We start from the raw sequence: 15,916 nt of genomic DNA, 5'->3' as shown, positions 1-15,916 counted from the left end.
AAGGAGAGATTATATTTTAAAATAAATGACACTAGCATTGCAATCTATGAACTAAAAATAGAAAAATGAAAAAAAATAAAAATGAATCAATAAACCATAGACTCTGCTTTTTAGGAAAAGACACTTTGGGTGAGCTTGGAAGCTGCTACCACCTCATTCTTCTGGAGGGGAAGTCTGTGATGTACTAACTCTGGGTTCTATACCTGCAAGAGCTGGCTCCAGCCCTAGCTGGCACTACCACTTAATTATCCATGCTAACACTGGCTAAGCTGATTGGCTAAGCAAAAGGGTGTATTACTGGATCGTCTGTTTCCTTGTCTGTAAACTTGGACAGTGACAGTACCCACCTCATTGGTTGTCATGAATACTAAATGCAGCAGTGTTGCAAGTTCCTAGCAAATAGTAAATTCTCACAAAATGCTACCAAGAGCCCCAACTTTCCTACTGCATCATCATTCTGCCTCCACAAAGAGTTTGTTCTCAGAATTTTCATGAGATGCTTGTGGACCTCCCAGATGTTGGATTCTGCACAGAAGCAGTGGCTCATCCAGGGGTTCATGCAGGCCTGGGGACAGTGGCAGGTGGAGGGCACGGCAGGACTTGGCTCCGGGCCTTGAAATGGCGACAGATGAACTGGCTTTCACTCGGAGATGAAATTCACTCTTTAATTACAGTGCTTTCTCCCAGACATCAACCTAAACACGGAGTGTGGCCAAAGCTTCCATTTTAAGACCATAATTGGTGAGTCCATCCCTAAAACCCTTTCATAGAGCTTCTCTAAAATTGCAGTGTTCTCACTCTCTAAAAATATGCAGCTCAGTTTGGTCCCATTGCAAAAATGCCCCTTATATTGACCATGAAAATAGCAACATGTGGAGGACGCTTAAGAAAATGAAAACCCAGCATCTCTTGCAGTCAAGCCAGGTCCCAAGTTCAGGAAGACTCAGCTCCTGAGTGTTAGGATGGCACCCACTGCTCCAGGAGAGAGTATGGAGGTTTACCTTCCTCTTGCCGGGCCTGTATGAAACTGGTTACATTATTTGGCAACTTCTCTGGATAAATCTTCTCTCTCTCTTATTTTTTCTTTCTTGTTTTTACGTAAAAAAGTATAGACATGTCATAGACTGAATGCTTGCATCCTCCTCAAATTTATATGTTGAAACCCTAACCTCCAATGGACTGTTGTTAAAAGGTGGGGCCTTTGGGTCTGATCACGGTGGAGAGACTTCATGACGGGGTCGGTGCCCTTCTAAGAAGAAGCAACAGAGGGCTCGCTTGCTCTTTCTGCTCTCTGCCATGTGATGATACAGCAAGAAGACAGCTATCCATCAACCAGAAAGAGGGCCCCCACCAAGAACCCAATCATGTTGGTCCCCACTTTCAAACTTCCAGCCTCCAAAACTGTGAGAAATAAATGTTTGTTGTTTAAGCCACCCAGTCTATGGTATTCTGTTATAGCAGCTTGAGCAAGCAAAACATGGCACTAGATTGTTTTGCTGCTTTATTTACCAGTCTAATTTTAGTGAACTCTCCACCAGTGTGCTGGTTGTCAAAGACAGGTTTAAGATAAAAATTATAAGCTTCCCTGTATAGCTAAAAGCATGGTGTTATCAAAGGCAAAGACCCTTTCATACCTAGGGATCATGTTCTGGAAAAGGTGCTCAGCTACATAGGAAACTCAGACGGGATAGAAGGAGCATTGACTTAGAGCCAAGATGTCTGATTCTGTTCTGGCCTAGTTATTTTCCAGCTCCGTGTTCTGAAAAATGTCATATAACTTCTCTGAGTTTCTGACTCCTCATCTGTGAAAGAGGCACTAGAGCCCCTACCCAATCCCTCATTTGGGTGCTGTCAGGATCAAACATGATGATGAAGTGAATATGGTTTGTAACCTTCAAAATGCTATGCTGGAGATCGCCATAGTGTTCTGCTAACACAAGGTAAATGCTACCAAATATTTATTAAAGGACACACTACTGGGTTCTTCTAGGAAAAGAAGCAAGAAAACAGGAAAGAAGAAAACACAAAAGCAAGCAAGAAAGTGTGTGTATGTGAGAGAGAGAGAGAGATTTTCTTTATTAATGATCACTGATGCCCCACTGAACATCTCTCCAGGGGTGTTCTGGAATCAGTGCTTCCGAATGATCATGGAAGCCTATCTTGGGAGGCAGCCTTTCAGACTCTTCAGTGTTATTTGTGGAAAGTATGATACGTCCATTGACTAGACTCACAGTCCTTTGTCTCAGTGGAAACTTAAGTGGAAACTTAAGCCTACTCTTCAGAATCCCCCTCACTCAGTCTGGCTCTGGGCATGGCCCTCGCACCAGATGGGATGAGCTCACCTCGTCACCTCTTCCCAAGCCATCTCTGTGGCTGCTACACCTGTGCTTCCCTCCCCTGTGCTGAGACAGCCATGTCCTATGTACAGGACTGGGGAGGCAGCACCAGAGAGCGGTTGAAGGGCACAAGCTTCACTAGATAGAAAGGCCAGCTCCAATCCTGTCCCACTGAGCAGGAACAGTGCCCTCACAAGCTGGTCATTTTAGCCTCTTGTGTCTTATCTTCTTCATATTTAAAGGAAGATGTCTTCACTGGGGTTTTCTGATAAGCAGACTCTCAGATGGAGATTTGCATGCAAGAAGCTTGGTGCAGAGTGTGCTTGGAATATAGAAGGAAGTGAGGGGCAGGATTGGCCAGAGGAAGAAGAACTTTGATGCAAATCAAATGATTGCCCCACTGATCTTCCAGTGAGCTCTAAAGTTAGGCTGGCCCTTCAGATTTGTTCCGTCTTGAGGCTGGGGGTCCGAACCTTTGTCTACCCACATGGGCAGTGTTGGGATGCAAGCTATCTCTGGGGGAGGGGAGGCAGTTCTCTTAGATCAAAGGCAATTCCTGGAGAGAGACTCAGTTGGGAGCTGCCAGTCATCAGCTTAACAACAGTTGGGGAAATGAGAGCCTTGGTCCTGCGGTGGGGTCTCAGTCCTGCAGGGGGTCTGGATGGCACCCCACAGTGTCCCCTACAGAAAGCAACTGATAGCAACTGATGTAGTGTCTGTAAAGACCTGAACATAGTACCACATGATTAACCTGGTATGTCTGTTAGTATCGTTATTACCTTGTCTTATTCTAACTGTTGCTTTGTAACAATTGCATCATAATGTTTTTCTTTTCTTCTCAACTTCTCTCCTAGTCTACTACGAGCTGCTTAATAGAAACAGCCATGCTTTCTGTTTGTTTCGTTCTGTTTTCAACCTTTGTATTCCTAGGCTTGAGCACAGAGTTTGGCTCATAAATAATGTAATGAACACTTGTAGTATGGAAAGACGGATCAAGCTATAGGATTGCACAGGAATGGAGATCATGAGGAGGATGCCCCTGAGGCTGCCTTTGGGGATATTGGGTAATACACGGCCATCTTTATTACTCACCAGGTGACAACTGCATGTAACTGTCCCTTGCCTTCTCTCCTAGTCTCTCTGGACTCATGGCAGTCCCTGGCCCTTTCTTCAGTGGTTGTTGATCCATCCATTAGGCACTTTGATGTTGCCCATGTCAGCACTGCTACCACCAACAATTTCTCTGCTGTCCGAGACCTCTGTTTGTCGGGTAAGGGGAGTTTCCAAACCCCAGGTAGGGTAGGACAAAACCTCACACAAGTGCTGCTCAAGAGCCTCACCTTAGAAAAATACACGAGACACCATGATAACCTGGGATGCTTGGAAGTAAGGGATTAACCTGGGGAAGAAGACCTGGGTGAAATCTCCTCATTACTCCACAGGGCAGCCAAGGTGTCCAAGGGAATATGCCAGCCAGAAGAGAAGGGACATAAACCCAGGTCAGAGGAAGATCAGAAGAAGGATCTAGTGGGTTAGTCTGAGGCAGGAAAGATGCACATGCATGGCAGCTCTGGCAGCTGACCCCAGATAGCAGGTGGGCTGTTGTGGTGAGGAGGAAGTGCACTTGTCTGGCCAGTGGGATACAGCTAAGAGCTACTGTTTTGGTAAAACTCAAATTTTAGGAGACATTTTTCAATGCAGTTGAATAACTTTTTAATAGGCAAAGTTGCCCAGAGATGCATAATTCCTTTAAAGAGTTTTTGGTCATTGTTGGTATTTAAACGAAAGCTAGGTAACCACTTGTTGGGAATGTTCTACAAAGAATTTTAGCTTCTGAAAGAGGCAGACATCAGATAACATTTATACCCTTGCCAAGATTCTAACCTCCTCTGAGGTTCTATGAATTCCATGAATCTCCTTCTCTGCAAGGTTGGATAATAATATTCACAAAGCTATGGATATCTTGCAGATCGGACCACCATGTACAGATATGCAGGTTATGCACTGCACATGTCTGGGTGGTACCATTCACAGAAATTGAGGTATAAATAGGGCTGTTAGGCTGTCAACAACCTGACCAATCAAATGCAACAGTACTTTTTCAGAACTGTTCTTAGGACTGAATGTCATATAGTTTAAATTGTCTAGTGCAGAACTTGACATGCATGGGAAAGGGCATGGTCCCTGGTTGAACAGTTGGTATGGTGCCAGCTGAGGAGGCATTGAAGGACAGAAGAAGAAGACAGGGCTGAAGATAAAGCCTGGAGTATGGAGACCCTTGTTTGAGATAGTCCTTAAGCCCATGAGGAGCCATGGAGATATATTAAGCAGGGAAATAACAAGAGCACATTTATAAATTAAATAAACAAAAAAGACCTTAATGCTGCATGGAAAGTAGATTGATCAGAGGGTTGGGTTTCCCCTTGCTACCATTTTATTTCCATCCCCTGGTACAGTGCTTAGGATTTATTGTAGTGCTCAAATAAATGAGTGATTGCATGACTGATTAATGGATTCACAGATTCATGGATTCATGGATGCATGATTGGATGAAAGGATAGATGGATGGAAGAGTAGATGAGTGGGTGGGTGGATGGATGAATGGTTGGATAGATGGATGGATTCATGGATGCATGATTGGATAGTAGGATCTTTGGATGGAAGGGTGGATGAGTGGATGGTTGGATGGATGACTGGATGGATGCATGAGTGAAGTAACATCTCTGAGGCCCAAGAATCACTCTTCTCCCTCTTCTCTGCAGAATGTTCCCAACATGAGGACTGTCTCATTACCACTCTGCAGACCCAACCTGGGGCTGTGAGATGTATGTTCTATGCTGATACTCAAAGCTGCACATATAGTCTGCAGGGCCAGAACTGCCGACTTCTGCTTCGTGAAGAGGCCACCCACATCTATCGGAAGCCAGGTAAGCCCAAGCCTATGCCTTTGCAGCCATCCTGGGAAACTGGGTCTGGCTGGAAGGGACTATTTAAACACATGGTGAATTGGAGGAGAGTGGCTTTTGTTGGCCAAAGTTCTGGGCTAGGTGGCACTCACCTGAGGTAGACTGAAGGAAGGTAGAAAAAATTCCTACTTCTGTATCACTTTTATTCATTTATTCCTTTGAGTTATAGAGCCATCTTGGTTTTGAGGAGTTTCTTAGTAAAATAATTAAAGAGCCCACTTTTTATTATGGTTTTATAGTTTAGAATTCTTTCACCGGCCTTATCTCATTTGGTCCTCACACCACTCCTGTGTGGTGGCAGGATAAGGGCTTTATCTCTGTCTTAGAAATCAGAAGGCTGTAGCCCAGAGAATTTAAGTTAACTCTGTGATTTCACACAGCTAGTGATGATGGAGCTGGAACTTGGAGCCAGATCACCTATCTCAACATGCAATCCACTCCCACAAAGCCATGCAGCCTAACTATCGCATCGTAAACACTTTGGAGAGAGAAGCTATTCCAGCTGAGTTTAGTTTTAAAACACATGTCACATACTGTGTTGGTTCTGGGGCTCCAGGCAAGGCAAGAGGGAGCAGCCATCGATCCATCACTAAGTAAGACTGCTAAGAGTTGTAGAACAGGAAACAGGGACTGGGCATCTGGGGGAAGCCCCTCCCCAACTAGACATGTTTATTGAATGAAATTAATGACGGCTAAGTTGTTAGCTACATCTGCCATCTTGTCTTCTAGAGCAAGGTTCTACAACCATACTTTTCTGTTAACACTAATCAGCTGCTATTGTAGCATAAGAACAGCAATAAACAACATGTAAGCCAGTAGATGTGACTGTGTTCCAATAAAACTTTATTTACAAAACCAAGTAGCAGCAGATTTGGCCCCATGCTGTCCTAGAGCATTGATAGTCCTTTGGTTCTGTCTTGATGCCAGAGATATCTTCATCTTCCGCCCCCTCCTCAACCTTAGCCTTCAGACCACAAGAGTGTCTTCCAGACCTGAGAATGCCTTGATTGCTATGTGATGATCTGTCAGGCCTTCAATCGCAAGTCTTTCCTCTCTTTATCTGGACATTTATATTATTTAGTCAACCTATGTAGATTTTTTTTTTCTGAGACAGAGTCTCACTCTGTCACTCAGGCTGGAGTGCAGTTGCACAATCTCAGGTCACTGCAACCTCTGCCTCCCAGGTTGAAGCAATTCTCATGCCTTGCTGGGAATACAGATGCATGCCACGATGCCCAGCTAATTTTTGTATTTTTAATAGAGATAGGGTTTTGCCATGCTGGCCAGGCTGGTCTTGAACTCCTGGCTTCAAGGGATCCAACCGTCTTGGCCTCCCAAAGTGCTGGGATTATAGATTTTAACAGTATATTTCACAACAGTGTAGCCAATCTGTGTGGTAGTTCTGCTGAAAAATGACTTAAATTGAGGTTTGAGTTCTGTAAAACACAGATTAGATTGCTTCTCTATTACTTCAGCATGACTAAAACTCAACAGGAAATGCTCACTTCTGAAAGAAGATGTGTGCACATACGCATCTACAGGTGTCTCAACTTTCACACAGCCATTATTTGTTGACAGCTGATACACATGGCCACAGATAATTTTCTTAACCCAGGTAGTCACGTGGCCTCTGTAGGTATTCTAGAAAGAATCTATCATTTCTGCAAAAGAATGTGAAAGAGATAACCTCACATATAACATTTTCCCCATGTTTGATCTCATTGAGTTGGAGATTCACTGGGCAGTCTCTGAAGGGAAGACTGAATACCACTGCCATGGGAAAGCAGGCCTGCATTCCCCCGAAATTCTTCAGCCTTTATATTTGTTCTGGCTTTGCTCCCGCCTTTGGATGATGCCACGTACATAAAATGTGGCTGTTTGCTGCATAGTAGAATGAGGTTCCAGCACTTCAGCAGCCACAGTCCTGAGTGCTTGCCCAAGACCTCTTGATTTATGATTGTGACAGGAAGTTTTGCGAGGAGGAACTGTAGGGGTGACATCAGCCTTGATTTGTAATTAAAGTCAGATTAAAAAACAGCAACTGTTTCTTTACAGCCCAAGTTTCCATTTTGAGTTCTAACTCATATTCCAATGTTTCTGCAACAGAGAAGGTTTCATTTGCTCTTTTTTTCTTCTTTCTCTTTTTTTCTCTCCCTGTGTCCCCCTACCCCCACCAATTCCTTCCTTTTTCCCTTCCACTCATTCATTCATTCATTTACTTGCGTGTTGGATTTCTGCCATTTTTCAGGCACTGGGCTTGGAACATTACAGGTACTATTATTTATTCCTGACATTGTTGTGTTGTAGGAGACACTATTGTTCCCATTTCATAGGCAGAAAGACTGTAAAGTTTTTCCAGTAACTAGCTGTTCCATAAGCATAAAACCCAGATCTGCTTGACTCCTTAACCAATTCACCATGGTGACACTCAGTGACCTGCAAATCAAGGACAGACATGATACCCAGGCTTCTCAACCTCAGAACCCACTGACATTTGGGGCTGGAGCATTCTTTGTTGTATATGCGTGGGAGCAGTGGTTGTCCTGCCTACTGTAGGATGTGTAACAACAGCCCTGGCCTCTCCCACCGGATGTCAGTGGCATCTCTCCCTGACCCCTGTGACAGCCAAAAATGTCTCCAGATGTGGTCAAATGTCCCCTGTGGGCAAAATTACTTTCAGTTAAGAATCTCTATATGATACAAAGCTCCTGCAGAGTAGATGGACTTCTGTCTGCCTGTCTGCCTCTTGGTCTGTCTGCAGGTCTGTCTGCCTCCTCTCTGCACTGTCTTGTTTAGTCACCACTGCAATAGATACATATTTTTATAGAAGGAGCTGCAGAGAAAGCAAAAAGGTTTTGTCTTTCAATCAGCTGAGAGTGGAGTTGAGCAGACCAAATCTATGTGTCAGAAATAAGAGACATCTCACACACACTTGAAGTATATCTCCATGAGTGTTCACTGCTTCCTTTGTGCAGGGCTTTGAGTCCTGTGTGGCATCAGATAGGCCTGTCTTAAGTTCCTGAAAACAGTACTTGGCACTGAGCCTGGGCCCAACAAAAGTTTACCGGATCAATCAATGAATGAAAGAAAATGTCATTGAGGAAACAAGATAGGGCTACGGAGAAACCGATGAATGTCGCTGGCGATTAGTGTTGCATGGAGCGGGATGGGAGGCATGGCAGGCAGCACCAGTGTTGGCCTTGCGGGCAAGGAGGGATTTGGACATGAAAAAATGGGCGGGATGGCCTCGCAAGCTGGGGCACCCAGGGCACCCGTGACACAGAGAGAAGCAAAGCTCTGAACTGGTCCCAACCTTTTGCGCATGGGGTGTGGTCAGAGCTGGAGTTGAGAAAGGTGTGGCTTTGAATCCTACATCACTCTCTATCATCTGTGATCCTAGCAGGCCCTAGGCCTCCACCTCTACATCTGTTCCCTCACTAATGAAATGTAAATGTGGGCCTGCGACCCCTACACTGCAATTTTGAAATCCAAAAGTCTTAAAAGTATTTTTTTTTTTTTTTGGTAAGTCTGCAGCTAACTCATTTGGCAGCAAAATCTGACATGGTGTGGCTGAAGAAATTCTATTCTTTACTCATCTCTCTCAGGATGAGTAACCCACACATCTCACCACAGAAATGATGGCTGTGTTTAAAGGTGGGGCTGCACTCCAGGCCTCCCTAGGGGATTGGGTGCTGTTTGCTTCTCTGTTCTTTCAAAAGGCCCCAGGGTGCTGGTAAGGGGTCCTGGGCCTGGACCCATGTATAGAAGGGATTAGCACTGCATACTGTGCATTTTGGTACCTAATAAAGATCAGCTGTCTTTGCCAATTTTTTGTTTGTTTGTTTACATTGAAAACCTGACTAGATTTAAGCTGTAGGGGTCTGAATAAATGACTGACATTTTCAAGGTACAAAAAGCAGTGATTTTTCTTTTGCTGAAAGCACATTCAGAGTGCCAGTGGAGAGAGCACTCACTGAGGCCTCTGCCCTTCCTCACCCCTTTCTCTTTCCCAACAGGAATCTCTCTGCTCAGCTATGAGGCATCTGCACCTTCTGTGCCCATTGTCACCCATGGCCGCCTGCTGGGCAGGTCCCAGGCCATTCAGGTGGGCACCTCATGGAAGCAAGTGGACCAGTTCCTTGGAGTTCCATATGCTGCCCCACCCCTGGCAGAGAGGCGCTTCCAGGCACCAGAGCCCTTGAACTGGACAGGCTCCTGGGATGCCAGCAGGCCAAGGTATGGGTTGAGTGGAGCACATCTTGGTAAATACTCAGAGAAGTCTTCTCCATTCTAATCTATCTAACTGGGACTCAGTAGCAGAGCAGTGCATTGTGGATAAAGCAATGTATGGAGGATGGAATATATTAGCTAAGGTATCATTAAGTGCTGTGACAGATAAACTCCTAGTATCAGTGGCTTAACACTGTTTTGCTCATGTAAAGCCCATCTGGTGATGGAGGGGCCTGTATGCTCTGCTCCATGCAGTGATTCAGGGACCCAGGCTGATGGAGGCTCTGACTTCTTCAGCATGCACCTTCCAAGGTCCCCCAGATATTGATCCAGGAAGAGAGGCTGTGAAAGAATTGACAGGAGAAGTTCCCATAGAATAAGCTTGGAAGTAGGGTTCACACATCACTTGCACGGGTATTGCAGTGGCCAAGCTCTGCTTCCTGGACACATCTGATCTTAATGAAGCTGGAAGACACAGCATTGAAGGAAAAGTAAATGAGCTAATGAAAATTTTCCCACTAGGAACAAAATTGCAAGTTTTTTTAAAGCACCCATATCCTGTCTTCTTTCCTATCGAAAATTTCGTTTTCCTCTTTTCCATGTTTATCTCACTTTAAATAGCAAGCATATTGAAGAACAATATTGTGATTTTTTTCTAATTAAAGCATACTCAGAGTACCTGTGAAAACAGCACTTATTACTGCTGCTCTTCTCCTTCCCACCTGAATCTCCTTCCCAACAGGTACCCCATGGCTCTATCCTCAGGCAGCTGCACCCCCCATACCCACTACCACCATGGCTGGCTGCTGAGCAGGTCCATGGGCCCATTACCAGATAGAGTGATGAGCTAGGAGGCTCTTGAAGTACTCCAGGAAAATGATGATAAGGACTCCATAAGGATGGTGACTTGGGAGTGGAAAAGCATGGATTTCCATCTGCTCCACTGCTGGGAAACAAAAACAAACGTGCATGAATTAAAATGTCTTACCATGTTAGGATATACCCATTTGACAGATGAAGTGATAGAGTCACATAGGTTTTGAGTGCAGAGTAGTTGAGAGCTTGGGTCATTGTAGTCCAGGGCTAGTGAGGATTGGGTGATGAGCCAAGTCGCTCATTGGGTAGATGACCATTGTGCTGCCATTAGACATGATCACAGCTGTAGTCTCAGCTCTTATACTGGGAGATGCTCAAACTGGCACTGCAGGACTCTGTACTGGTGTAGAAAGTAGGTAGGTCACCCCCTCCAGAAGAGAGTCTGCACCCTTTGAGCAAAGAAGGGCCAAGGTCCTGAGTGGTTTTCATCATCGTCTTCTCCATCTCAAGCTGTTGCATCAGCAGCCTTCTCTAAATTGATGCATTGTCTCTGGGGAATGTTCTTCCACAGGCCAGTGGCCAGAGAGTGGTGGGCACTCTGTCATTCCTTCCATTCACTGCCACTCCCATTTCCTGAAGCTGCCTAATTTCTGCAGAGCTGGTGGGATGCCAGGCTTTGGAATGGGGTAGTGGGCTCTGACCATGGTGGCAGGTGGGGAGGGGTGGTGATGGAGCATGTCTTGGAAGTCACCCAGTCTGTATCTGCAGGGCCAGCTGCTGGCAGCCAGGCACCCGAACATCCACGCCTCCTGGAGTCAGTGAAGACTGTTTGTATCTCAATGTGTTCATCCCTCAGAATGTGGTGAGTTCAGAAGCACTTGCTATGGTTGCCCTGAAGACTGTCCCGTTAGAAATCCAATGTCCCCACTTTGGCCAGCAGAGTCCGGTCTCCTCCTCTGTGGCCTACTGAGCTGAGGCTAGGTGATTTGCCTAAGGCCACTCAGCTAGTGAGTGATGTGTGGACTTGGTCAGTTGGTCCTCAGAGCTCGTGGCTAGAACAAGTGAGTGGTGGCCATGAGTGTGTGTTTTTTCCATAGTGTCAGGAAGAAGACTGTGAAAGTTGTTTGCAGTTTAAAGTGCACTTTTATATCTGTGATTTTATTGGTCTTCACATCCACTCTAGAAGGATAGATAGATTAATAGATCAATGAATCAATCAACTGATCGACAGAAAAATGTAGAATGATATATTTACCCTTATCTTAAAGGTGCAGACCTGGGGCTAAGAGAGGCTAAGTGAGTCACGTAAGCATATTCAGTTGGGCAGAGTGGAGGCTCATCCCTGTCGCCGTGTTCCAAAGCCAGTGCTCTTTCTCCTTAGGGCATTTCCCAGTAACAGAGAGTTTGGCTTTTTCTGCCTTGGGCTGTCCAGGTCCCATCCTGACCTTGAGGGAGGAGCAGTGATGCCTCAGTCCAGATGGGCGGTACCTGGTCTCCAGGTGACAGGCCCTGCGCAGGAGGGGCCAGCCTCCTGGACACTTCTTGTGGCTGTCATTGAGGCAGGAGCTGAGGACTACCCCTTCCTTCTGTGCCTTGCCCTTGCCTCACAGCCACAAGCCAAACGGCCTTTTCCCTTGTTGGTAAGCTACCCAATAAAGATGAGTCAGGGCACTTTTAGGAGGGAGTACAGGGCCCCTTCACTGATCTGTCCCACAGAACAGGACAAATGAACTCAAGACCACTCAAGCTGGTCTTTCTCTGTGGCATTTAAAAAGACCTCATATTTGAAGAATCCACAACCACCAAGTGGTGGCATCTGAGCTGGAATGTCACAGAAGAGACTCCAGGTCAGCCCCTTCCTCTCTGTAAGGGATTTCAGTGAGTAACTCCACTGCTCTGCACCTCTGCTTTCACAGCTGGAGAGTGGGGTGCTTATGTTCACCACAGATTCTACCTCCTCGGGTGGAAGATCAAATGATACACTCTAGGCGAGAGCCTTTAGCACAGCACTTATGGGGGCAGGTCCTCAGGCAGTGTTTGCTCTTGTGAGGGGACCTCTGTGTAGAAACATCTGTGTGTCTGTCTGAGACCATCATACATGGAGTGGTGATGACACAAGGACACAGGACCTTGGATGGAGCATGAATTACCAGGTGCCTGCATATCCCATGGCCTGAAGTAGGGCCTCAGATCTCCAGCTCAGGCACACGATTCTAATATAATAGGGTCAGCCTACTTCCAAACCCTCAGCTCTGCTACCTCCTAGCTGTGTGATCTCAGGCAAACCATTTAACATGTCTAAGCCTCTGCCTCTTCATCTGTAAAATGTGGATAATAAGAATCTGCTAACTTCACAGAACTGTTTGAGGCCTCATTGTAAATACCCGGCACAGTGCCTGGCTCTTAGTAAGTGCATACTAAACTCTAACTCTGTGTTACCAAGATGGATCTAGTCACAGAGCATCCAAGGGATGCCAAGGACCCAGAAAGCTTTTTTAGAATAAGCCATGGGCCAGAACTGGGAGCTGGAAGACTGTGTGGTACCATGAGATGGGCTCCAGGTCTGCAGGGAGCTGCCATCCCTGACACCTGCTCACTCTGCAATGTGGGAGAAGTGTCCTCACCTTTTGTGACCTTCAGTTTCCTTCTCTATGAATGGGGTTTAGTAGTTTACTCAGGCTGCCATAACAAAGCACTGCAAGCTGCATGACTTAAAAAACAGAGAGATTTTTCTCAAAATTCTAGAGACAGAAGTCCAAGATCAGGGTGTTGCAGGATTGGTTCCTTCAGAGGCTCCTCTCCTTGGCTTGTAGATGTTCCTCTTCTCTTCCTTGTGTCTTTTTGTGGCCTACCCTCTGTACCTGTATCCTGATCCCCCCTCTTCTTATAAGGACACTGGTCCTGTTGAATTAGGATTCACAAATATGACTTCATTTTACCTTAATTACCACATTAGGCACTATCTCCAAATACAGGCAACTGCTGAGGTCTTGGGGGTTAGGACTTCAATGTATAAATTTGGAGGGACACAACTCTGTCCACTGCATGGGGCTAAGTATGCCACAGAGTTGGCCAGAGGAGTCCTGTGTCAACCAAGAATCAGGCTCCAAGCATGGGAAAGGTGCCTTCTCCACACTCTAGCCTCATGTTTCTCCAATTCCCACAGGCCCCAAATGCATCCGTGCTGGTGTTCTTCCACAACACCATGGACAGGGAGGGGAGTGAAGGATGGCCGGCTATCGACGGCTCCTTCCTGGCTGCTGTTGGGAACCTCATCGTGGTCACTGCCAGCTACCGAGTGGGTGTCTTCGGCTTCCTGAGTTCTGGTGAGTTGCTGCCTCTGGTGGGAGCTGCTGACCCCCTGAGCCAAGGCTCAGCCCCTTTTTCACCAAGACCCATCCCCTCACTGCCCCTGCTCCTCCTCCAGCCAAACTAGGCACACAGTGGAAATTTTAGCACATTCGGGAGACCCTCCAGGGATACTGGCACCCATAGACAAGGATAACAGTTGCCATTTATTGATAACTTACTACATGTCTGAGCTGCGCTGCTCCAAGTCCATTACAGGTCTTAACTTGCGATGTGTGCATATGTGTGAGTGTGTAGTTTAAAGAGGAAATTGAGGCCCAAGAAGATTAGAAACTGGCTTAAAATTATATAGTCAGGGAACAGCAGGGCCAGGAATTGACTTGCCTTGAGCAACCCTAGGGGATGAGTTATATAGCTCTTCTGCCCACAGGGAAGCCATCTGATTTGGAATCAGGGCTGTATCCATAAGATTCTCACCTCCTTTTAATACTGGCCTCACTTGTGAACAATGGACTGTCCCCTATCACAAACCTGTTGATCACCCCGTCTATGACCTCCATCTTTCCCACTGACTACTAGGGCTGAAGTGAGCCCTGGACCAACCCAAACATCCTCCATCCATGTCTTTTCCTCCAGCTACTACCTGCAGCAGGGAATGTGTCAGCTGCAGTGGTTGGGGCAGACTCACTGGCCTTGGAATCTGAAGAGCCCAGGGCCACCTCTGGCTGTGGGCCCTCGGACAAAACCTTTCCTTTCACCCAGTCTCAGTCTTGTCCTCAGTAAAGTGGGGATAATTTTACCTGACTTCTAAAGTTATGACGAGGCTTAAATGAGGTAATACACGTAAAAGGTTTTCAGAGACTTGAGTTTTGCACATCTTCGAGGATAGTGACTGCTTCATCTCTGTTTCCCAAGGGTCTCATTTAAGATCTGAGATGTCCTACATGCTAAGTATGGGTGGGCGAATGGAAGATGGAGTGGTCAGAATGACCAGATGGACTAGAATGTGTGTGAATGTGTGGAGTCGGTGTCCAGCATGAGCAGAAGCCTGGATGACCACATGGCGTGAGGCCTTGGGTGCTGCTAAGAAGATTCTAGACGTATGAAATGGGCAACGAGTTAAGGCAAATGCAACCAGATGTCAATGTAGACGAGAATGAGAAACAGATTTTAGATTTTTTTGATGGGGAACAGGGTCAGCTGGGAATCCAAGGACAGAGTTTCCCCTTTTCTGGCTCTGAGAGACCCTGGGTCCCTCATTTGGCCTTTCTAAATCCCAGTTTTCTTGGTGGTAAAAAGAGGAGAATTATCCCCATCCTCTTTCATGTATATGTGGTGGTGAGAAGTGAATACGGTGACTGGAGTTTTATGGAAGCTCTTTGGAGAGTGCTTAAAGAATTATTCACAGATGAGTTTATTTTCCTCTTTGAAGAGGGAAATCTCTTTGCCTGGGTTTGCCTTCCTCTGTGTGAACACAAGACTGACCATAATTTATGCCATTGGTAGCCCCTTCCTCTAGAGGCGGTGACATCAGGACTCGCCCCAAGGAGCTTGGGCCTGGGGAGCTTTTTTCAGACATGGCTGTCTTGTTGGCTTAGAGCATTTCTAGACAGAAAAGAGTTTCCATGTCATCTGTCCCTCAGTGGGCAGGGGATTATGATTTCACAGAGTGTAATCTTGTTGAGAATTCATGTGCTTCTGGAGAAGCAAACTCATTTTGGCTGCCGGTAGGGGCAGCCTTTGGGGAGGCAATGGAAGCTTCCAGAACACCAAGCCCCACTCATTCCTGATGTGCACCAAGCCTGCCTGTTCATTTTGCTCAAGGGAAAAACCATCAGCAAGAGAGAAGGAAAGTTACACTTATGGAGTGTGTCTGTCTTCACCAGATATTTCTCCTGGATTACCTCATCTACTTCTCACAGGAGATCTCTGAGGCCGGCAGGGAGCGGCCATTTCACAGATGGGTCAGCAGAGCTCAGTGAGGCTGAGAAACATTATCACCACAGTCACAAGTGGCATCCTGTGCCTTAAACTCTGTTGGTGGAACCGCAAGAAATACTGTAGTGCAGGGGGCTCCCTCAGATGGCTGGACATGCCCTTTTGATTCCCTGTTCTTCAGCTGTGCTGAACAGGGTCTGTCTTTCACATTCATTTAGCCACAGGCCATTTTCTTTCTTTCTTTCTTTCTTTCTTTCTTTCTTTCTTTCTTTCTTTCTTTCTTTCTTTCTTTCTTTCTTTCTTTCTTTCTTTCTTTCTTTC

General features: G+C 46.1%; 1 protein-coding gene across 1 annotated transcript in view; it reads left to right on the top strand.

Moving 5' to 3' along the window:
* Positions 1 to 15,916, top strand: part of TG (thyroglobulin) — a 272,792-nt gene that overhangs the window by 143,281 nt on the left and 113,595 nt on the right. Inside the window, exons 36-40 of the mRNA XM_011938150.1 lie at positions 3,472 to 3,606; positions 5,099 to 5,263; positions 9,319 to 9,538; positions 11,117 to 11,210; positions 13,515 to 13,674. Coding sequence (XP_011793540.1) covers positions 3,472 to 3,606; positions 5,099 to 5,263; positions 9,319 to 9,538; positions 11,117 to 11,210; positions 13,515 to 13,674 — 774 coding nt within the window. The remainder of the gene's footprint in view (positions 1 to 3,471; positions 3,607 to 5,098; positions 5,264 to 9,318; positions 9,539 to 11,116; positions 11,211 to 13,514; positions 13,675 to 15,916) is intronic.

Source organism: Colobus angolensis, unplaced genomic scaffold (genome assembly GCF_000951035.1).
Source record: "Colobus angolensis palliatus isolate OR3802 unplaced genomic scaffold, Cang.pa_1.0 Scaffold17, whole genome shotgun sequence".
NCBI classification, from domain to species: Eukaryota; Metazoa; Chordata; class Mammalia; order Primates; family Cercopithecidae; genus Colobus; species Colobus angolensis.
The sequence above is the reverse complement of the archived record's forward strand: the minus strand, read 5'-3'. Positions and strand labels throughout refer to the sequence as shown.